Source organism: Dermacentor variabilis, chromosome 1 (assembly GCF_050947875.1).
Source record: "Dermacentor variabilis isolate Ectoservices chromosome 1, ASM5094787v1, whole genome shotgun sequence".
Lineage (NCBI taxonomy): Eukaryota > Metazoa > Arthropoda > Arachnida > Ixodida > Ixodidae > Dermacentor > Dermacentor variabilis.
In genome coordinates, this window is record NC_134568.1 from 151,061,305 (window position 1) to 151,084,525 (window position 23,221).

Sequence of the window (23,221 nt, forward strand, 5' to 3'; positions counted from 1 at the left end):
GTCGCGTTGGCAAACAACTTGCCGACGCTGCAGAGCCCGCAGCAGCTTGCAGCGCTTGGCGAAACACGAGGGCCAATGATTTCTTTTGCACAAGGAGGATGAATGGGGAGTGAACGCACAATAATATGATCAAGCACATGTGCAGGAGGGGGGTGGGCAGTAAGGCGTGCCTATCTGCCTTCTCCTGGTGCGCACGCCCATGTGTGGGCTACGTGCCGCATCTTGCACTTTGCACTTGCTGTACTGCGGCAAGTGCAAAGGGCGAGCCGAGACGTTTAGTGCTTTGATGCACATCGAGTTCCTGCGTGTCTAGAGTTGACGGTCGCATATTCTCATGTTTCCGAGACACAGTGCAAAGTGCTCGCTTGCATTGTGACAGCAAGTCTGTGGTCATCAAGTAAGAGCTGTTAATGTTTGCCTCAGTGCGCGTGACACCAATGAAACTACGAACCTCACTTTGTGTACAGTAAAACCTCATTACTACATAATTGGCGGGGAATGTGGATCAGGTATGCACTAAGCGATGTACTAATTAGCTCACAATGGCAGAAGAGTGGCTATAGACTTACAGGTCAAAAATACGAGTTAATTCTAACTCGAACACACATGCAGACAAGTTTTATTTGTGAGCATGCAGCAAAAAATCCAATTTTCCTTTGCCCTCGTGGTGGCCTAGCAGCGACGACGGCATCCTCAAACTCAGGAAGGCTGCGAGCCATTTTCTCCATCAGGCCCCACTTCTCTGCGAACGCCCTCATGACGGTCAAAGCACTAGCCACATTGGATAACGAAGGGTCATCATCCACATCGTCATCCATGACGACGACGCGGAAGTACTAGGATCTACGAGAGCAGGAAACGTGTCATGGCTACCATGTTTTGACGTAACTATCGATGGTGACTGCAATCCAGGAAAGGTTCGTTTGCCACAATTTCGCTGTCCATGGTCTACGTATATGACATTTCACCAATTCCATGCTTGTACAGACCAAAAAATGAAGTAAATACTACGCACTAATCGTTTGGCATGAGTTAAGCAACTACGGCTTAAGCGGTCAGCCAATACATTAGGTTCAACACTGACAGGGCGGGGGATTCATCATGACTATACTTAATGTGGAATTACTTATTAAGCGGTTACGTATTAATGAGGTTTTACTGCAGTTGTCTCTTTGCTATCACCATAAATGACCTGCCTTTCTGGCAAAGTTGACTTTCTTTTTCAGGACAAATATTCCTATCATGCACTTTTGTGTTTAATTTGTGGACGCCGGCTACGGGCACTATACGCAGTCAGTCATGGCATCCAAGATTTATGGCACCGTGCGATGCAGCAAATGCAAATCTTGGATGCCTCGAGCCATGTCGATGCATTGCTCTTGGCGCCATTTGCACAGCATGCGCAGTGCTGGCGAGTTAACGAAGTTTTTCGCTGCAAGTACAACTTCATTATATTGAGGTTCGACTACACCAAATTCCAAATTTTCTCTAGTTTCTGTCTTGCCTTTGCCAATGGGAACTCGCCTTGTATTTATTATGCTCAGTCACCTTCGCTAATCCTTTAATGGTATATTACAGGAAAGTAGGAAGTTAAGCTGAAGGGGGGAACACACACTAACACACACTAACAAGCACTTAACAGCATAAACAAAAGGAAGGCTTCTCTGAAACTAACAATCATAATGGCATAGAATGTGACAATGAGATTTACTTACTTCATGCTTCATTTTTTCAACCAAGGTATTTAATTCCACAGAACCAAAATCCACTGGGAACATATTTACAAGGCAAATAGCTACAAATCTGCAGTAAATTTTGCACCTTTCCCAAATAACCTTTAGCAGGTTGATTCCTCAGTGAGAGTGCTGTTTCACAACTCAGCTTCACTGGGCACTAGGTACTGCATCATATCTTCTTTATGATGAAATCCTTTCACACAGGGAACACAGTGGGCAGAAATAGCAGAAGTACTGCTACTCAAGCAAGTACGAACATTAAGTGTCAATCAAAAATTAGAAAAAAAAAAAATGTTTAAATGCCACTTTCTTTACTACACAGCTAACACAATATTTGTTACCTTCCACATAATTTGCTCCACATAAGTGCTAAATTCACAGCTTTGTGTGAAAATTGAAAATTAAGTGGATAAATAAGTATCGTGTATAACATCATAGATGCCACATAACAGAATGCATTGCTTTCAGTGCTCCCATCCAACAATGCCCCTCCCAATGCAACAGTTATAATTATTTACACAGAGTCTCAGTTTTGCAACAATCATGGCAAGCTAATGCTGAAAGCTAGACTAGTAGGAAACTTGCCACGATAAAATATTTACAGAGCTTTTAAGAAAGAAGAGGAAGGGACCAGGAATGTCTCTTCCATTCTCTTCCTTTCTTTAAAAAACAAAAGTGTGGAATTATTGAATTGTGGCAAGGTGCTTCTGGATGGCACTATTTTTAAACCTCTTGTTTCTGCACAAAAGCAAGAAGCAGTTGTCTGAATACTCTGAACGAGTTCTTATTCACAAGCTTGAGGGATTTTTCTGCCTTGTGTAACTGACCATTCACAGCACCTAATTTTGCAACAGTGGCGCAGAATAGAATGCAATGTGAGAATTGTTTGCGGGAGCAATTATTTGTACCGTAAGCAGTCTTCAAAAGCAGATCTGTGAAAATTTAGCCATGTACAGTTATTTGCTGGGACTTTAGGCCTGTGGCTCTCCCAGCTGCTAATGAACGCAAGACCATGGTATATAGCATGGCTAAGTGCAGGTCCATTAGCACTGGCTACCAGTATTCAAGAGGCATAGTAGATAATTCAAACTGATCATCAGCACTTCGAAAGTGTCTCTCATGTTCAATAATGCAAACCTATGCTTTGTACACAGATCTGTGGTAGAAAGGCTACTAAGGACTGAAGTACAGAAAAGGGTTATCAATAAGGGTATTTTAGGGCTCCTCTGAGTAAGCATGAAATAGCAATACTTCCCTAGACAAATGAAACTGCTTCATTTATGGAGAGCTTTAAACCGTTGTCAAGCTGTAGAGCCATGCAAAATGAACAGTACATACCCCAAGCTTGGAGAATGCTTTTCTGAGCTCTTTTGGTGTGAGCCTGTATTCATCAAGTCCGTCATTCCAGCGAATTCGCTCTAGAACCTCAAGGTCACCTCCAACAAGCCAGTCACCACTTTCGTAAATCATCTAAAAAGAAAAGACAGAAAGAAAAAAAGAAGTCACGAGGGGCTAACTGTAGTTGGTAGCATTAAAGGGACCCTGAAATGATCTTGATGATTGTACAAATATACTGAGTCATTAGGGATGAATTTAAGCACTCCGTGTAAAGTGTGTAACTTGCTGCAAAGTTTTGAAAATGTACATCACTACTGATTGCAGCACACCATTCGCCTGAATTTTCAGCCACCCCTAACCAAGCGACGCGAGGTGACCATATGATGCCAGTAGGCCGAACTATACGATTGGCTTCCCAGGTTGCATCATCGTTAATTTTTCCAAGTTTATGAACAAATGTTGTTCGTAATAGTTGGAATCTTACTTAATTTGTTTCCATAAAAAAGAAAGTAACAAAGAGAATGCACAAGAACAATTTATCACTACACTCAAGCACACAGCAAGTGTTGTCTGCTTATGTTACAACTTGCTCAGTGTTGACGCGAGCTGCGCAGTATGTGTTGGTTGGAATCTGTCTTTTCGCGAGAACCATGGTTCACCCTTGATGAAATAGTTCCGCAAAAATCGGCAAAGTGGAGAGAAGTTGTTAATTAAGGGGAAATATGACATCCACCCAATCGTAGCAATCACTACAAAAGAAACCTTGCGGGTTTTCGCAGAACTATTTCGCCAAACTCTTGCCTTTGCTTCGAGTCGTTGACAAATTCGACTTCGCTCTGCCATCTGCTAGCCGCATGGTTAGCTCAGATGGTAGAGCGGCTGCCCCGGAGAGGCGGTGGTCCCGGGTTCGAGTCCCGGACCAGGACGAATTTTTCTTCAACTGCTAGGCTTTTCTTTTGAGGAATCCGTATCGGTTTCCTTTGTAGCGATTGCTACAATTGGGTGGATGTCCCATTTCCCCTTAATTAATGGTTCACCCTTGCGTTGTGGGCTGCAAATGTAGCGATCAGCAACATTGTGTCCCTCTGCAAGGCAAACATGCGAACGGAGTGGCTGCAGTGCTGTTTGTCTATACTTGATCAGCACCAGCATCTAGGCATTTGCGGCCGTCACTTCACACCAAAGGATTACTATATACCACAATAGTGTTTCGAGTGTCTGGTATTCAGGTAAACGCAAGTGCAAGTGGACTGGGCCTTGGTGCTGTACGTAATGAGCGGAGCAGCAAATGTGAACGGCCTGTAAAGTGCAGCCACTTGGAGGATAGCTCAACCAAACACAGAACTAATATAGCAGTAACAAAATGTATTCTACTTTGCTACTGGTGTAAATTTTTGGCAGGAGTGTAAGCGTGAGCACATTGTTTTTCTAAATGTCTAAAAAGTTTTACACTTTGTTACAGCAATATTAGCTCTCTGTTTGGCTGGTTAAGCTTTGCGCCACCAGGTGGCTGAACCAAGCAGACTGGTCAGGCCGCTCATGTACATCTAGTGCATCTACGCTAAAGTTCCTTCATCTCAGCCACAGTTAAATGGAGGGGCTTCAGTTTACACCTCCATCCATCCATCAAAACGCCCAGCTCGCCTGTGGTCACTAGAATAATGGACACGCTCAGCACTGCGACAGAATGCTCGCAACGCACGTTGCTTCGATAGCTCTTGCTTGGGATCGACTGCCAGGCGGCTGGCGGAAAGCTTGGAGAAAGGCTTTACGCGTTGGCTCCAAGACAACCGGAAGTAGACAGCATGACATCCCGTCATAACACAAAGCCAGTGAAGGCAGAGCTGATCACTCGTCAAACGAGTCGAGGCGAAAAAGCATGGCTATGGAGGAGGGCAACTTGTAATCGTCCGCAGCTCTCCTAATACGAGATGCTTTACACAAATTGCGGCGTGAATGTTTTACTGTAGCTGTACCCTATGCGTCCACAAAATTTGTCCACACCATTTCAGGGACCCTTTAAGATAAAGATTCAACACATAAGACATGCTTCAGCAAGGGTATAAGCAATTCATCAAATTTCTCTTGCATGCTTTCACAAATGTGCACATCAATTACACTTTAAGTACTTTAAGTGCAACACTGAAACCATCACTGCATTACAGGAAATTCATTTTCTCCAGAACATATCTTGAAAACACACTCAAATGCTGTATATCTAATTAAGCTTTGCCTACGAAACTGCATTTATGCAACCGAGGTCAACATAGTGGCAGCATGACACAAACAGGAGTTTCAACTCCAGCTCTATTGAGGCAATACACCTGTGGCCACACTTCAAATAAGCAATACTCCAGCGTACTGATGAACTTGCGTTTCCACAGAAAGGAACATGTTTCATATAAAAAGAAAAGCTTGTGGAACAACACAGCAACAATTTTAAAATTAAAATTAAATCGATGGAGGCCAAACTACTAAACTCGGGAAAAGCATAACTGAATTCTACTGCCTGAAAGGAGCCCCAATTTCAGCTGTGCTGGTGACCACTGGTGTGGTCAGAACCCACAACCTCGATACAGTAAACCTTTGTAACATTCACTAGGACAGAAAACTGACTTATATGTGGCATTTCGTTAAAAGTGTAGAAGTTATACGAGATTCATTTTAACGTGGGAACACGATAAGCTTCAAATAATACACTTACAATAAAGTGATTCTGTAAAACAAACATTTACTGCTGCATGCAGGGCTCTGCTGATTGAACTGTGATAGTAGTTCTACTCTCCTCTGCTTTAAGGAGCATCTATGTGTAGAAATAGATAAGGTGGCATACATTGTTACAGACAAAGTTACAGAAGAATCTCGTTAATTCAAACCTGTTGAATTCAAATTGATGCTGTGGTCCTGTCAAAATTTTTGGTATTTCAATGTGTTAAAATGCCCGGCAATTTGAATGCATTAGGTGTTTGCAACGGTTAATTCTGACATACCACGCTGCCGACAGCGTTCTCAGTGGCGCATCAACTAATGCCACGGCACTTCCGACCTGGCAGCTGTGCCACAACTGCTGCTCCCATTGCGAGTACCATATTTTGGCACGTAGAACCCACACCAAAGCTTTTTTAATTTGAACGGTAAAGTCGGGGTGCAAGTTATGTGCGAATTTTGCCTTGAGGTACAGCCTTCACAGCAAAAAAAATTTTGCCTAGGAGTGTGGCTTCGTGGCAGCCTGTGCCACGCTGCCATGAAGCCGCACTTTCAGAACTCCTCACTCATGTACTAGCTCAGTGAATATGTGCCACCTAATGCAGCGCTGTACGCAAGTCCTCCATTCAATGCGATTTTTTCGATTTGAACTCCATTTAATTAGAACAAATTTTTCAGGCCCCTTCGAATTATCGAGATTCGAATGTAGTAGGTTCGAAAAGCTTCTCAGATTGAAAGTGCTGTAAGAAATGGATACCGACCTTTACCTCAATGAGATACCTCCAGCCCTAGGACAAAAACTGATGTCATAACTGTGCTCTATTAGTCAAGAAAAATTGGGAAGGCAGCTAGTGCCACAGCTCAATCAGCAAAGTGCCACATTCAACACACAGAGGTTGCAAATTGAGCCCCCCCCCCCTCCTTTTTTTAAAAGTGCAGCATCTTTGCAAACCCTTCTGGACTTTGCCAACAGTAGCTGCTCAGTGCTGCTGCATTGCTGAATAGCTCACTCACAGGAAAGCACTTATAATAAATGGGCTTATACATAGCCATCTGTCCTACCCCTACAGATGTGCCTGTGGCTGGCTCTGTTCTCTACAGAATTACACAATAAAACAACAAATGGTACCTAAATATCCTCACTGCAATTAATATATGCCTTCAAGTCGATAATTCGTTTATTAAAATGAAGCTTTCTATGCCCTGTTCCTCAGAGTTTATCATGTCTGCTTGGTTTGTTTCTTGCCAAGTGGCCTGGTTCTGGAGATAGTGAAATGGTACACTGGGTCAACCTTTGAGGCAGTATAATCTGTGGTCGTGTGGTTCGCGTGATCTTAGAGTCTTGGAAATTTGTCGGGCAGGCACATAATCGCTATGCTGCAAAACGCAGTGTAGAAGATGAACAGTCTTACAGCATTTAATTACCAGTTCATGAAATCTTGGTTACATAGAGACTGCAATGCATGTGTTGGATCTGCACAATTCTTTCACTTTTTCTTCCTTTACATGCATAGTAAACAGTAACTAAAATCAATCTCCTCTTTCAATCCACGCAACTTTCCCCCTTTGTTTCATACTTTAATAGTTTTAAACGACTCTGGACCTCTCTTCCTTTTCCCCAGTCTTTTAAGGAATCCCTTAGTTTCCCTAATCCTTTAACTGCCACATTATTCCATGTAATTGAAGCAATCTAGAATTAAATGATGAAGCCATTCCAGGAGCGCAAAAGTCCCTTTATGACAATGTTGAATGCAAGACACAGTCTTGTGCTACAAGATGAACAAGATAGATTCTCACACTTATGTAAGGGTGCCCACGGCAACTGGTTCCAAACTGTCTTGAGCAGCGTTCCTCCTTGCGATGGGGATAGAATTCGGGCTGACGCAGGATAGCATACACCTTGCCGTTGTGCTTCAGTACAAATGCGGGCTCATTTTCAAGGCGAGCCTTATCCTCTGTTGTCACAGGCAGTACAATTGGAATTGACTGGTTGGTTACACCACCTTAAAAAAAAAAAAAGCAACTTAGAAGTCATGGTCCAGGGAGCCATACACTTGTTACAGCTGCAGTGATGTAAATTACGCGAGAAGGCAGGCCATGAATTGGTTCATTTAGCTATCATTCAACACTTAGGTGCTTCTCACCTTCAAGGTAGCAGCCAAAGTGCTGGCTCTGCAGGAATTCAGCCTCGCGCATGAAACCGGTGAGGGGTGTGGCCCATCCCTCGGATAACACCTGGAGCCACTGTAGGTCCAGCTTGGATATCTCCACACTGGGAAGCGTTGCTGCCTCTTCCATCACAGCTGGCAGGCGCTCTGGGCTCACTAGAAGTTCCTTGACACAGTCAACCACACTGCCTGGGATGACACCCTGCATGAAAGCCAGCATTCATTCACATTGTGAAGCGAACTACAAACTACTATTGAATATATAAAATCCAGCTATTCTGAACACCGTCTGTATTGAACAGTGGAAACACCCAAGAAAACCCTGCATCAATGTATAGGGGTTTTCTTCACTAATGTCAAACTGCATCAGCTAATAAAATCAATATCAACTTAATCAGCACCAACTAAAACTACTGAATAATGCACAACACTATTCATTGGTACTTCCCCTTGGCACCCTGCAGGGGTGGCACTGCCCAAAGAGACAACTGCTCCTCACATGTGATGTCTTGTTTCAGGGGCACTCAGTGACCTACAATCTTTGTCAAGTCAAAGGCTGTCTAATGCACAACATGCTTAAATGCAAAGTGTAAACTTTGGCCCTGCGGCAGATACTATGTGCATACAGCACACAGCTGCACCACACAAAATTTGACTGTTTGTGGGTCTCAAATGCAACAATCTTGAACCTCTGCTTTGTCAAGGCTGCTGGAAATAATAGATACACAGACGTTTCAACCAGAAATAGACAAGCTCAACTGCATTATAATTTCTTGCCTTATTTTCTGACCAATAAGTATTGCCAGCCTGTGTCACGCTTGCAAAAGAGTAGTTAACTGAATACATTTTTTTCTGAAGCAGGAAAGAATACACAGCTAGCATATATTTCCACAATTTCATCCCTTTGTGTAATCAAAATAACACGTATGGTATAGAAACATATATTGTCTAAGTTTTATTCTCAAACTGGAATAGCTTGATATGAACACTGTTGCTGCACACATGCTTGGCTCATGGCTCATATGTAGTAAAAACATGGCAGAGCATATCCTGGATGATAGTAGCCAATGCACCATGATGGACATTGTAAGAGACGACAGTAACAGCAGTAACAGCAGTAAGAATTTGCAACATGAACCTAGAGGGAAGGAAGAAGTTGCTGTCAGATCATGTGATGCACTCTAGGGTTGCCACCAACTGTCAGCAACAGTCTACCCGATTCAGACCATAGCTCATTTGTGATATTGACACACTTCAAGGCATGGAATGGGGTAGTGCAATGTCATACTGCAGGGTCTTCAGCCAGTTGCAAAATAAGCTATAAGCTTAGCATGCCAAGGAATCCTTCATTTGGAACAAAACAAGGTCCTATAGTTTTCTTTACATGAGTGACTCATGAATTCTAAACCTGTTCCAAAAGTACACAAAAACTGTATGTCTAAAGCTCATCTATGGAACCTCTTGAGTTACTCTGCAAAAACAAAATATAATTGCGATTCTGACTGTGCCATACGACAACTATATTGAGGTGTGCTGGCCTTGAATGCGTGGTGCACCATGTTTACCAGAAAGGCATTCACTTTCTGAATATTTTGCACAAATTGCTAACCAAAATATAGTGCAATAGGAAATCTTTAATGTTTACCAGACAGCAAAGGTTATCCTCTGCAGTATGCAAACAGGTTTGCAATTAGTTTTTTTCAGGTGCGGCATGCCCAAGACAAAAGCAAGGGGTACAGCCTTTGCAAAAAGCTTGAAGACTACTAACTGTGCAACCACAGCTGTCATGAGGCCACGCACTGATGCCTCTGTGCAAATGTGCTCCAAAGCTCTAGCTCTAAAGTCAAATCTGCTTAGAACAAACTAGTTCATGCATTAAAAATAGTTCAATATATAAATTCAACATATATTCGAACCTGGGTATAACAAACTTTAGTTAACTTTTGTGATGAGTTTGTTACACACTATACAACACAAGTGCATTAGAGTGCTAAAACACCCATGGCTACCCGACTCTCATAGCATCATGAGTAACCCGGTAGGATGTATCGCTCTTCATCGGTTATGTGTCATATCGCACCCTACCTGGTTATGTTCGAACATGATGTCAGGTCTGCTCAACTGCATGATTTAAAAAAGAAAAAAAAAGAAAACGCTACTACAGGAAGTTTTATGATGCAGATTGTAGGCACTCAGAGCTCAATACAGTAGACCTCCATTAATTCGACTCTGGTTAATTAATTTTCCAGTTAGCTTGATCACAACCGAAAGTCCCTGCCAATGCCCATGTGTTTCTATGGGCTTGAACTTCCTTTATTTATATCCTAAAGCTGGCTTTCACAAGATATTGCAAACTTGACCAATGAGCATGCTTGACCCCTATGGTGACCCCTTGGCTGACAGCGTCTGCCTCGGCAAAGCTTAGGGAACAGTGAAAGTGTTGAACATATGGCCACTCGGCCTGGCCTAGGAAGATTATCCAAGCAATAATGGTAGCTCACAATGTCTGATTACAGTGCTTATCCGATTTTAACACGCGCCTTTTCTTTCCTAGAAAAAGTGAACCAAAAACCGCGTTTTCATGCTTTACTGCATAACACGGCTGTACTGTGGCGAAACTGACTAAAAATCGTGCAGCAAAGCTGACTTTACGAAACCAGCTGCCACTGTGCATCACATATTAGACCCTTGCCCATTTTTTTTTTGCTAAAAATTGGGTGCGCATTACATTTCTACTTTTTATAGGAGCTTTAATGTTATCACTACATTAGTTTTCTACTTTGGATACATAGAAAGTGGGCCTGCATTTTATTTGGTGGAGCGTTAGAATCGGGCAAATATTGCCAAATGAATCAGTGGTATGTTCCAACATATTTTGCTGCATGTGCTTAATTCGACTCGCCGGATAATTTTATCAAGTTCATCGGTCCCGTCAGGGTAGAATCAATGGAATTCGGCTGTATATGCCAAGTCTAACTTACTTCAATAGATCTATTTTGCATGAATGCCGCTAAATAAGTTTTGAGTGTTTGATACGCAAAATAATTCACTGCACCTGGCTTCATTCTAACTGTGTTTGACTGCAGTAACAGTTCTCACTCATGAGTTCTGCAGCACCATGGGTGCTGCAGAAGCACTGGCATGGTGCCTGTCTATAGCTCTTGGTATTTGCACAGTGGCTCGTGAACTTTCAACAAACAATTCATTAGATTCGAATACAATCTAGCAGACAGGCAATCCTGTGTTTAAACTGGTACCTCACCCTTTCTCTAAGAAGTTCAACTACTTGTTGCACACAGTCCTTGATGGTGTCCTTTCCTGCTTTGATCAAAAGGTCTGGGCAGGCAGGTGCTTCATAGGGCATATCAATTCCAGTGAAACCTGAAAAACCACTGCAATCACTTAACTAATAAAGGTTGCATCATGCTATTAAAGTGGCAAGATTATACACTATATCATGGTCTATGGAGAAGATAAATAGCAAATAAAAAATCCCACGAGCACAAGAATGAGGCCATTGCAAAGATACTGCAGTATTATGTCGCTATGTGCATCAGACAACACTGCCTCTGCGAAGCCAGGAACAGTGTGAGTCTTGCAAGAGAAAAAAAAAAGCTATCGAGGCTGTGTGCTAAATGAGTGCTTGTGCTACTATGCACATTTGTGAATGAACCTCCGTGTGCGTGCGAATGTGTCTGTCGCGTGACTTATGTATGTGGTTAAGTAATGTTCATTTAAAGTAATGTGTATAAACTATATTATGCGTGCCTTCTTTGTAATACATGTTGACAGTGCATTTCTGCTGTCCCTAAGGGACACTGATATTTGTATTTGTATATTACTACCATTGTGCCTTAAGGTAAAAGAGCACAATGCGTGTACAGTACGCTCAAAAGGCACAAGAAGTGGTAGGCGATATAAAGCGCTTTATACCCTTTCCATTGCAATCTCTCATTCTACCGACCAAGTTGTAGCCACTTGTTGCCTTCTCGGCTGCCATGTAGTCATAAACGTTGCACCGTACGACGCCCGCAATCTCCTCCAGCAGATGAAACTCAGCGTGGTCACATACTCGACGAACGTGAAGGCATGTTTGCCTTCGACGAATGCCAGCAGCGCTTACATGTATACCCATCCAATCAAAGTCATCGCGTGGGTTTCAAACAATAGCCCTGCGTACAACCAGAAGCTACAAATCATCTTATAGCTATCATGGAAAAGAATGTGTTCAATTTTTTTTTTTACTGTGCTCAAATGGTTGAAGCGTAGCACCAGTTGCTCTTCGGGCTACCAGCGGTAAAGAAGCGCGCGAGAGTGCCCTCAATAGAAGTCAGGCGCGCACGGCCGAACGGGAGCAACACGCTCGACCGATTGCCTTGGCAACCGAAACAGCGGTAATTTCTTTCCAGGCCGCCAGCATGATAGTGGCTCCGCGGGCCTGTGACCTTTTTCTGGTCGCCGCAAACAGCGGAGTTTTCACTCCGAAAAGGTTTCTTGCTCCGTGGCTAGTGTTAAACTAATGTTTAAAAAAAAAAGGAATAAGATCAAGCACACATTCACAATATTTAAAGGACAGCTATAAGTAAAAAAAAAAAGAAAAACTTACTAGGAAAGCAGCCCACTCTTGGCGATTAAAGCAGTATAATCACTACTAATCCAAGGGTCATGAAAAAAAAAAAGGAAAAACTGCACTGGAACTGATTATGATCAATTATACCAGTGCACAATCTTGCTTGTGGGATTGGAGTTTTATGAATGAGCAGTTGCATTATGCAGAGACATTCTTAGAAGCATGCACCCTTTCTGGCAGTTTTGAGGTCTGCGTCCCCGTGCGTCTGTCTACCAGTGTGTGCATCTATCAATGTCTGCCAGTGTGTGCATCTATCAATGTCTGCCAATGTGTGCATCTACCAATGTCTGTCAGTGCGTGCATCTATCAATGTCTGTCAATGTCTGTGTCAAAAGACACTTCTGAATTCTGGGGTTTTACGTGCCAAAACCACAATTTTGATTATGAGACACACTGCAGTGGGGGGCTCCGAGTTAATTTTGACCACGAGGGGATCTTTAACGAGCCCTTAATGCACGGGACACAGGTGTTCTTGCATTTTGCCCCAACGTAATGCAGCCGCTGCGGCTGGGATTTGATCCTGCGACCTCGTGCTTAGCAGCGCAGCACCATAGCCGCTAAGCTACCGCAAAGGGTCGCACTCACTTCTACATATAACAATTTGGAATCTCTCCTTTAAAAAGCGTGCAGAAGCCAGCCAATTCGCATGAAAATTCAAAGTGAAAAGACATGTTCTTGCTTTCAAAAGAGGTTAGTAATACCACAACACAGTCTAAAATTACTGTCAAATTTGTTCTACAGCAAGATGCGTCAGCTTGCCTTTAATTTGTCCTGCGCGAGCTTTCCGGTAAAGGCCTTTGACATCCCTTTTCTCACATACTTCCAACGGTGTGTCCACAAAGCACTCAATGAAGAGCAAGCCAGCTTGTTCGTGTATCTCCCTAGCCATAGTGCGGTCCTGCAAAGGAAAGCAGCCACAGCTACAAATTCAAGATTAACTTAAAAAAAAAACAACATGGCCATATAGAGCATTTACTAAATTCTAACATGCACTTTTTGTCTTGAAACACTTATTTGAAGAATGATGTGCAAAAGAATCGAGTACAAAACAAGAACTGCAATATTGAAAAGCTATTGGCAGTGGCATTCAAAATTGGTGTAATCCAATGCAATCCGCACATTTGCTGCAGCCGTAGCTGTGAATCTGATTGTGCCCACTCTAAGTTTGTTACATGGCAATCATTGGTAAGACATTTAAGAAATGCAGTAAATCAAATGACATGGATAGTGTTGAACTCTCATATGAGAAGCTATGGGTTGCCGATAGTGACAAGGGGGCATCCAATCGCGACAACCAATGATGCTCGGTCCACTGTGGCTCGGGTGCAATAAATTTTCTTCTGATGCGATAAATTATTGCTTTCTCTCCTACAATGAAAATCTGGCTTGCTAACAGTCAAAGGCGTTGCATTTTTCATTTCCAGCTATGAAAATAAGGAGCACTACAATCGAGAGTACCTTAGAATCGAGCAAATGCAGTAAATCCAAGGAATAATCTTCAGCTGCAGCCACTCAGGTGCAGATAGTCTTATGCCAAGTATCTCAGCCTTAGAAAATAAAGCACAGCTTTCAATCATTACCGTGCAGCCTTCTAAGAAGTGAAGTTATATGACAAGTACTACAGTGGCAGTTTGGCTAGCTGGTTAAAGTGTTGTGTTTGTGTACCATCTAGTCTATGTTCACGCTGTCTCTATTCCTAAATTCCGTATGCTGCAAAAAATGTGCCTGTCATGAATATGGGCAGCAAGCACACTGACCTTTGCGTATGGACTGATGAAACTAGTGAGACACACGACACCACTGTCAGCAAAAAGCTTCGCAACCTCAGCCACTCGTCGGATGTTTTCCTCCCTGTCCTGAGAAGAAAAGCCCAGGTTCTTGTTGAGCCCATGCCTTATGTTGTCACCATCAAGTGCATAGGCAGGAATCCCATGAAGACAGAGATACTCCTCCACACCAAAGGACACTGTTGTCTTGCCTGCACCTGAGAGACCTGTGTGCATACACAAACATACAGAAGAAAAATGTTTTTTTCTTTGCAACAACACAACGAAAAATCTAAGGTGCAACAAGCAGCTACTGAACCTATGCAAAATGAGTAATGCTTATTGAACAGTATGAAATGAGCAAATAATAGGACACAGTGCAGAATAAAATGACATCCATACTCTCAAGACACAGAACCCAGGCATTTTTTCATTACTTGCTAGAAAGGCTTCAGCTACCATACAGAAGCAATAGAATAGTTAAGTAGGAAACCACGAATTTCAATATATGTTAGCACGACATCCTACGCAGCAGCAAGAGGAAATTTTCCTAGGTACCATTACTAGAAAAAAAAAAAGAAGAATGCCAATTGTATCGTTTGCCGCCTATAGTTTCTTTCTAGCTTTTTAGTATGCACAAAGAGTTCAGCTTATCAATTTTCATAAAACATTTTAGAGACAAGCTTGTCAAAGCATTAGTATTTTCTTTTTTCATGTAGTTGTAAGGACACTTCTTGCTTGACCATGGCTCCATGTCTGATGAACTAGCCACACCCGGAAGGTTTATATGTGGCACCTGAAGAAATTTTCGTAGTGGTGAATGTTATGGAGTCTCAGCTCTCAACATGCCTGCATGCCACACCATGAAGCAAGCTACCTTAGACAAGCACTGTAGTTGCCTCATGTATATGCATGGAGGTTCAGCACTTGTGTAACAGTCATAAAGCACAGAGTCAAACCAATACAGAATTTTAGTTGCACGTGCATACTTCCCCGTTACTGCAAAACTGAGTTTTATGTTAAATATTGTTAGCAGTAGCTTCATAGTAAACAAAGATAGCAAAGGAGCATGAATGGGTGTTTTCAAGGCGATAGAACTGATGAGAGATTTTAATGGAATCAAATCTATGTGTCCACTTATGTATAAAAGGCCACTGAAGCAGAACCTTGGTGCCACTTGAGACAGCAAAAGCTGCATCCCTGCCTCGATACGAACTATGCACATACCGTAGCGACAAGGTCACCAGTGATAACTCACAGCAAGAAGTTGTAAAAACAAGTCGTTGCAAAAGCCAGGCAAGGGAATAGCTGCCACTGTTAATGGTAGTAGGAAAGTTCTGCTGTCATGGCTCTAATTGTTTTGTTTTCCATATTGCTCCAGCACTGCCCACAGATTTTTAAAGGAAGCGATACTCTTTTCGAACAGTACTTGCACTTTCGGATTTTTTAAAAGCAATGAAAACGAGAAGCAATTTTGAGAAGCAATGAAATGAGAGAGTTCTGACAGCCACTGTTAGCTGGAAGCCTACTCTGATCAGTTGCCAATGAAATTCTGACAAATGCAGAGCTCATGGTTTGGGTGGAAATGAAGTGGCTAGTTCAAAGACAACTGTTGCGATAAAAGTAAGTTCCAAGTACATCAAAGACATTGTTGTTCTACTTTATTACATCAGAAATGTTGTTTAAGCAGTGTTTTTGTGTAAGCTGACTAAACAGCGACCACGGACATAAGGTCAAAAGCCATCATGCAGTGAAAACACTCCCCAATTTTTTCTTATAATTATCTGGTGCTCTCTTGTGAAAATGGTAAAAAAATGTATTTTGGCAAGAAACGTATAAATACACTTGCAAATGGAACATTTTGTGTACTTTTCAAGTTTCTTTTTTTGACTAGTGGAAGGGCTACTAGAAAAAAATTGCATGCTGCTACTTCATGAAAGACACAGAGAGACAGCTGCAGGTTGACAAAAAAAAAAAAAAAAGAAGAGGCCAGACACTGGCCGCATATCCCTCAGGATTTCCTTGAGTAATTTGGATTTATGCTCATAATCGACAGGTCTTGAAGCACACCAGCATGTACACAAAAGTAGAATGTAGAAAGCAGACCCGGTCCTGTCCGATTTTTACATTCCCTTTTGTGTGTGTATTGGTGCACTCTAAAGGGGCCTTGAACAAACCCTCAGGCTTGGTAAAAAAAAACAAAAAAACTGTCAGCGGATAGCATATGCTGCTGTGAACATCTCAGCCAAATTTTGCAGCCATGCGCGGTGCGTGGATCTCGCAAGCAGAACAAAAGTCACCTTTCTCTCAAACACTCTCTTTTCAACAGAAGCCTGCTCCTCACTCTTTTCTGGAAACTTTATTTCATAATACAGTGGATTCTCATACGCAGCTGCTATTGGCTAATAGCCAAAATCAATCAAGAAGGGTGTTTGGAATGATGCACCACTTCCTACTGTTACTGTGTATATTTATTGACACAGTTTAATAAACAGGCTGAAGTAAGCGAAAATCTGCTTTCGAATTTGAATAATTACGTACTTCCGGAAGAAGCCGACGATGGTATGGTCACACTCTGGTGCAGCCACCCACGCAGGAAATAAACTTTGACCACCCTGCTTATTGGTGTTGTAGCTGTCAAGTCTAGCTGATTCAGACTAGTTTTGAATACTCAACTAGCTTTGAACCATGCAAAACTTCAGGTCAGGCCACGCGCACACTTGCCAGAGCGTGCACTTACTACTGGTTAAATGCCTTGACAGACTTTGCTTCATAATGAGCTTCAAAATGCACAAGTTGGAAGTGGCTTAAGCATTAATGCTGTATTATTATATGTTGTGACCGTTAAACTTTCCACTGCACTAAAAGACGGGCACCATAAAAATTGGTTGTCAGTCCCTTAACATCTTCAGTGGTTTTTTTTATATACCACTAAAAGAACACAAATACAGCAAAAATTCCAAAGCAAGCAGACTAAGCAGAAAACTTTATCAAGTGGCCCATAAAAAATCTACATAAGAGCTTGACTACTTTTGAAAGGACTTGAGCAGGACAAGAGAAGTCACCCCTGTCACCTTCCAAGTCTCACTTATGCCTATGACTTCCCTTTCTACTCTCTTTCCAGCTTTTTGACAAATTACTTGTCTATCATATGACTAGATGTTTCACAACATGTGCAGGTGAATGGCAAGCCAACAAGTGCCTTATGGCCCCTAGGCATACCAGTAAACCAGATGGTGCAGCCACGAAAGCCTCCCTTCTGGCCCATGATCTGACCCCGCTTGTCTCGGCTGACATGGTGCTTCTGGAAGACCACATTGGTGGACTTGTGGTTCTGCAGACACAAAACAGGACAAAGTTATAAATTATATGTGATCATGCCAGCCCTGCATTTTGTGCAACAACATTGTTGGAGTGTGTCAAAATATAATTAAATGCACAATATAATCGCAGCAAAGTGCTGTATGCACAGAGATAAAGTGCAGCGAGGATTGAAACTAGACAATGTAGCAGCCAATTTATGATGGAATGACAACTTACAGCTGGAAAAAGTGATTCTATGCTTTGTTTTTTCATTATAGCATGCTGTCAATTTAACAATAAAACAAATATTAGTGCTAAAAGCTTTGCGTAATTAAAAAGAAGAAAGACAGGACCAGCTCCATTGGTTTGCAAAACAAGTCTTTTTATCAGTCAGAACTGCTTTGAGTTGGATTTAACTGTGCTTCAAGACACAAACACAGCTTCTAATTTTTTTTCTTGCTGGGCACACCAAAAAAGATTTTTCTGAATGTTTCTGTTAATTTGTAACTATTCACTACTGCCCACTATATGCTAAGTACCTTTCCTTGGTATTATTTTTTTGAACTTTTTCTTATATATCACTGTCACTGCACTCATGCGCTGCAGTTATGTGCTGTCTTTAATGTAATGTTGCTTAGTGTTCTGTATTTGAAAGTATGTTTTGAACCTCACCGTGCCAGATAACATATTAAATATACACTGTTAATTCAACACTAATAAATTCATGTAATACAGGTAATAGTGGCTACTGCTAAGGATGAGGAAGATCCTCAGTACCAGACCTGCACAAACAAACCACTCAAGCAGCTACTCAGTGCTGCAAAGGAATGTACAAAGCTGAATGCTCAATACTATATTGTTACGTATTTTAGTTAAAAAACAATAAATACACAGTACACAACTTGTTATACTCAACATGCATTTAATACAACCGATGAACTTCAAAGATAACAAAATAAAACTGCCACAAACAATAATCAAGTGATCATTTGAATGATATTCTAGCAATGTTTATTGCTAGTTTAATAGACATTATGCCCAAGACTACTCAATTCACATAGCTACTGCGAGCTTAACCAAACAACATATACAATGCCAACACTTTTTTCAATCACTAAGCCTCGAAAACAACAGAAGAATTTTAAGAAATGAAGTCATTATCATCATCAGCAGCAGCAGCCCATTTTATGTTCACTGCAGGATGAAGGCCTCTCCCTGTGATCTCCAATTACATCTGTCCTGCGCCAACAGATTCCAGCTAGCGCCCGCGAATTTCGTAATTTCATCGATCCACCTAGTCTCCTGCTGTCCTCGACTGTTCTTTCCTCCTCTTGGTACCCATTCTGTAACCATAATGGTTCAACGGTTATCTAACCTGCGCATTACATGACCTGCCCAGCTCCATTATTTTTTTCACTTAATGTCAATTAGTATATCGGCTATCCCCGTTCGCTCTCTGATCCAAACCTCTCTCTTTCTGTCTCTTAACATTATGCCTAGCATTCTTCATTCCATTGCTCTTTGCGCGGTCCTTAACTTGTTCTCAAGCTTCTTTGTCAGTCTCCAAATCTCTGCCCCATATTTCAGCACCGGTAAAATGCACTGATTGTACACCTTTCTTTTCAATGATAATGGTAAGCTTCCAGTCAGGAGCTGACAATGTCTGCTGTATGTGATCCAACCCATTTTTATTCTTCTATGAATTTCCTTGTCATGATCAGGGTTCCTTGTGATCAATTGACCTAGGTAAACGTACTCCTTCACAGACTCTAGAGGCTGACTGGCGATCCTGAACTCTCGTTCCCTTGCCCAACTATTCACGATTATCATTGTCTTCTGCATATTAACCTTCGACCCCACTCTTGCACTCTCTCTGTTAAGGTCCTCAATCATATGTTGTAACTCATCTGCATTGTTGCTGAATAGAACAAGGTCATTGGCAAACCGAAGGTTGCCGAGATATTCGCTCTCAGTCATTACTCCTAAGCCTTCCCGGTTTGAATACGTTTTCCAAGCACGCAGTGAATAGCATTGGAGAGATTGTGTCTCCTTGTCTGACCCCTTTCTTTATAGGCATCGTCCTACTTTTGGAGAATTAAGGCAGCTGTAGAATCTCTGTAGATATTTTCCCAAGATATTTACGTAGGCGGTCTGCACTCCTTCATTACCTAATGCATCTATGACTGCTGGTATCTCTACTGAATCAAATGCCTTTTTGTAATCTATGAAAGCCATATAGAGAGGCTGATTGTACTCCGCGGATTTCTCGATTACCTGATTAATGACATGGATGTGATTCCATTGTTGAGTATCCCTTCCTGAAGCCAGCCTGTTTCCTTGGTTGGCTACAGTCCAGTGTTGCCCTTATTCTATTGGAGATTATTTTAGTAAATATTTTATATAATACTGGGAATAACCTAATGGGCCTATAATTTTTCAATTCTTTAATGTCTCCCTTTTTGTGGATTAGTATAATGCTTGCATTGTTCCAGTTTTCTGGTACCCTTGCAGTCGATAGACACTTCGTATAGAGAGCTGCCAGCTTTTCCAAGCATTAACTCTCCTCCATCTTTGATTAAGTCGACTGTTATTCCATTTTCTCCTGCCGCTCTTCCTCGTTTCATGTCTTGCAAGGCCTTCCTGACCTCATTGCTAGTTATAGGAGGAGTTTCTGTATCCTGTTCATTACTGTTTCTAATTGAGGTATCCTGACTCCTCTGGGTACTGTGCAGGTCAGTATAGAATTATACTGACCTGTACCTGACCTGAGTATAGAAGTATAGTAAAGTAGCAAGTAGAAATTTAGAGCACTAAATGTTGCCATTTGGAATTGCTTGTTTTAACAAACGAGAAGAAAGGGGGTAACTGAGGAGCCCAATTTTTATTAGTCATATCATAAGAAGCCAACAAACACTGACACCAAGGACAACATAGGGGAAATTACTTGTGCTTAATAAATGAAATCAAGAAACGATAAATTAATGGAAATGAAAATGGATGAAAAAACAACTTGCCGCAGGTGGGGAACGATGCGAAGGTTGTGGGATCGTTCCCCATCTGTGGCTCTGAGAAGTTCAAAATAATAAATACACTGAAGCATTACATATGATCCTAGATTCCTGCCGTTTGCACTATATGATCTGCAAAGTGAACATCTGGGCAAATATCAGGTATGCGGATCTGAGTGCCTGATTGTGCAGTTTTATTTCTGTATTATTGCTACTGACATTTGTATTCATTTTCGTATTATTGCTAATGACATTTCAAAAATAAAAGCAGCTCTTATACTCCAAACTTGAGTAAATGCAGCACTGGGCTAACAACAAACAGCTTTGATGTGCAGTTTTATGCACTATGATAAGAGCGTGTAAAATGTTTTCGCACTTTTTTCTTTTAAATCACACATTTCTGCAAGACCAACCGTTAGTCAGTAAAATTACAATCTTTATGCTTTTCAAGCTGACTGGGATTGGTAAACTTACTACCTAGTTTTGATGGTGCAGCGTCTTTGACCGGTGAAATTATTTACCTATGCCCGACCAGCCTCCTGTGCGAACTGTATCAATTTTTCGAAGTTAACCAAGATCGCATGCATTTCATTCATATTATTAACCCGAGTTTCAAGTGAGCATCCGACATGCACTAGGTTGACAGTAACGTGATGGGAGCGAGTACGAGTGCACTACCACATGCATTGAAACGAATACTACAACAGACTGCTTGGCAGCTCTAATAAAATTTCCTGTGATTTCACATCACTTGGGAAAAGGAACCTTATTCACTATACAACTTCAACTGTTCAATTACCTCATGAGTAGAAAACATTGTTTACAGAGATCAAAGAAACACAGCTGCTACGCCCCCATTCGACAACGAAATATGCGAGTACATATCACATTTTCCATTTAGTAAGGAGCCGCCACAAGCTGGAGGGTGCCAAGGAGTTGTGCGGACGATAGAGTTGGTTTCTCTTTCGCAACTTCCTCGACCAATCGGCGCTTTTGGGTCACGGCTGTTAACCGTGCAAGGCCATCAAGGAATTGCCAGCCGCGAAAGTAATGTCCTCGTTGGCTGAAAAAAAATAAGTGCCACCCAAATGCCTGTTCCACCCAGGTAACAGCGACGTGCTCACGAGAGAATGCAAGCACACGCCCCAGCAACTGCATCTACTCGACATACCCAATTTCCGACCGACGTTAACATTGTCAACAAAACACTTCACTCAAGTGTCCCGGGCGCAAGCCGCACATAAATAAGCAAGATAACTATTCAGCGCAAACATTTGCTAACATTTAGAAAAATAACGGTGTTATCACACTAGCTTCGCATACAGGAGAAAAATTATGGGGACAGGTAACTGCTTATGATCTTGCTTGAAGTGTCCAATATAAATCCATATGTGCACTTACTGTCTCGATGTTACAGCTGATATTCGGCATGATGAGGCTACTATTCAAAATCGGCAGTTAAACACAGCTGCTCTCGGCACGCACACGTAGCAGGACTTTAGTTGCGCGGGCGACTCAGTAATGTCATCTGTTCAGGAGAAGCTGGTGAACTGCAGGTGGCTCGCCGAACGTGTGCCGCCGCCGACGAACAACAAGCAGCTGAGGATAGATACGATGCAACGCGCGCAAGACTACTTGCCTACTCGTTCAACAAAAGACCGCAGCGCCACCTTCCCATAGCAACGATCTCCCCGGCGCTGGCGGCGCCAAGGTTACCGACGGCAGCGACACGTAAGCGAAAAATCAAATACGTGCCATTTGCGACCGCAAATTTAGCACTTGGCAAGATTTTCTAGGCGTGGTTGTTGGTGCTTGATAAATGTCTGACATTTCACTAATATCTACACTGTGATGAAGGCGATATATGCGATACGGCCGCGCGTATATAAAAAGCAAAGCCGACCACTTGAGGCTGTCATATCGCTGCTGTCTGCCGGATTATATGCGGATGATTCAGTTTTAGCATAGAGTCTCCTACAAAAATTGTTGTATGAAACTATAAGTTTTAGCACTGAGTAATGCGGAAATCTTTGGCACGCGTAACACTAGTCCGACTAGAGATGGTCGATTAAATTTTTTATTCGGTTAACGATTAATAAATCGTCATTTTAGCCTTTAATTAATTAATCGCTTTCGATGCAGTGTTTTTCATCGACTAATTGATTAATCGAATTTTTGCCGGGCACTTTAGAAAGGTTGAAACACAATTATCGATTTCTGTAGGACCCTTTTATAATGTTTGAGAGGTGGAACCAAATTAGAAATACAAGTGTATAAAGTTTGATAACAACTATTTAATTCGCTAAAGACTAAATAGATTTGACACTAGTGGCCTTTGAAACAATAAGCAATGTATGTTATATGATGGCACCAGGGAATTCCTGTGCAGTACAGTTAAATAAGAAAAATGGCAAAAGTGAAAGGTGAAGTCCGACTAAAATGTGCAAGAAATATCGCAATATCCACAGGGGAAGAAAAATCACTGGTTTAGGATTTTAACTCACAGGCTCTTTTCTACAGAACGAAGGAATTTCAACTGGCCGGGATGTTTGGGTGAAACCGACAC

At 41.9% G+C, this 23,221-nt stretch overlaps 1 protein-coding gene across 1 annotated transcript in view; it reads right to left on the reverse strand.

The window, feature by feature from the left end:
- Nucleotides 1-22,234, reverse strand: part of Papss (3'-phosphoadenosine 5'-phosphosulfate synthase) — a 34,495-nt gene extending 12,261 nt beyond the window's left edge. Inside the window, exons 1-8 of the mRNA XM_075697658.1 lie at nucleotides 22,057-22,234; nucleotides 17,567-17,678; nucleotides 14,336-14,571; nucleotides 13,338-13,476; nucleotides 11,211-11,329; nucleotides 7,925-8,150; nucleotides 7,578-7,783; nucleotides 3,075-3,206 (exon numbers count right to left, since the gene is read on the reverse strand). Of these exons, the coding sequence (XP_075553773.1) occupies nucleotides 3,075-3,206; nucleotides 7,578-7,783; nucleotides 7,925-8,150; nucleotides 11,211-11,329; nucleotides 13,338-13,476; nucleotides 14,336-14,571; nucleotides 17,567-17,678; nucleotides 22,057-22,086 (1,200 nt within the window). The 5' untranslated portion in view covers nucleotides 22,087-22,234. The remainder of the gene's footprint in view (nucleotides 1-3,074; nucleotides 3,207-7,577; nucleotides 7,784-7,924; nucleotides 8,151-11,210; nucleotides 11,330-13,337; nucleotides 13,477-14,335; nucleotides 14,572-17,566; nucleotides 17,679-22,056) is intronic.
- Nucleotides 22,235-23,221: the final 987 nt, after the last annotated feature.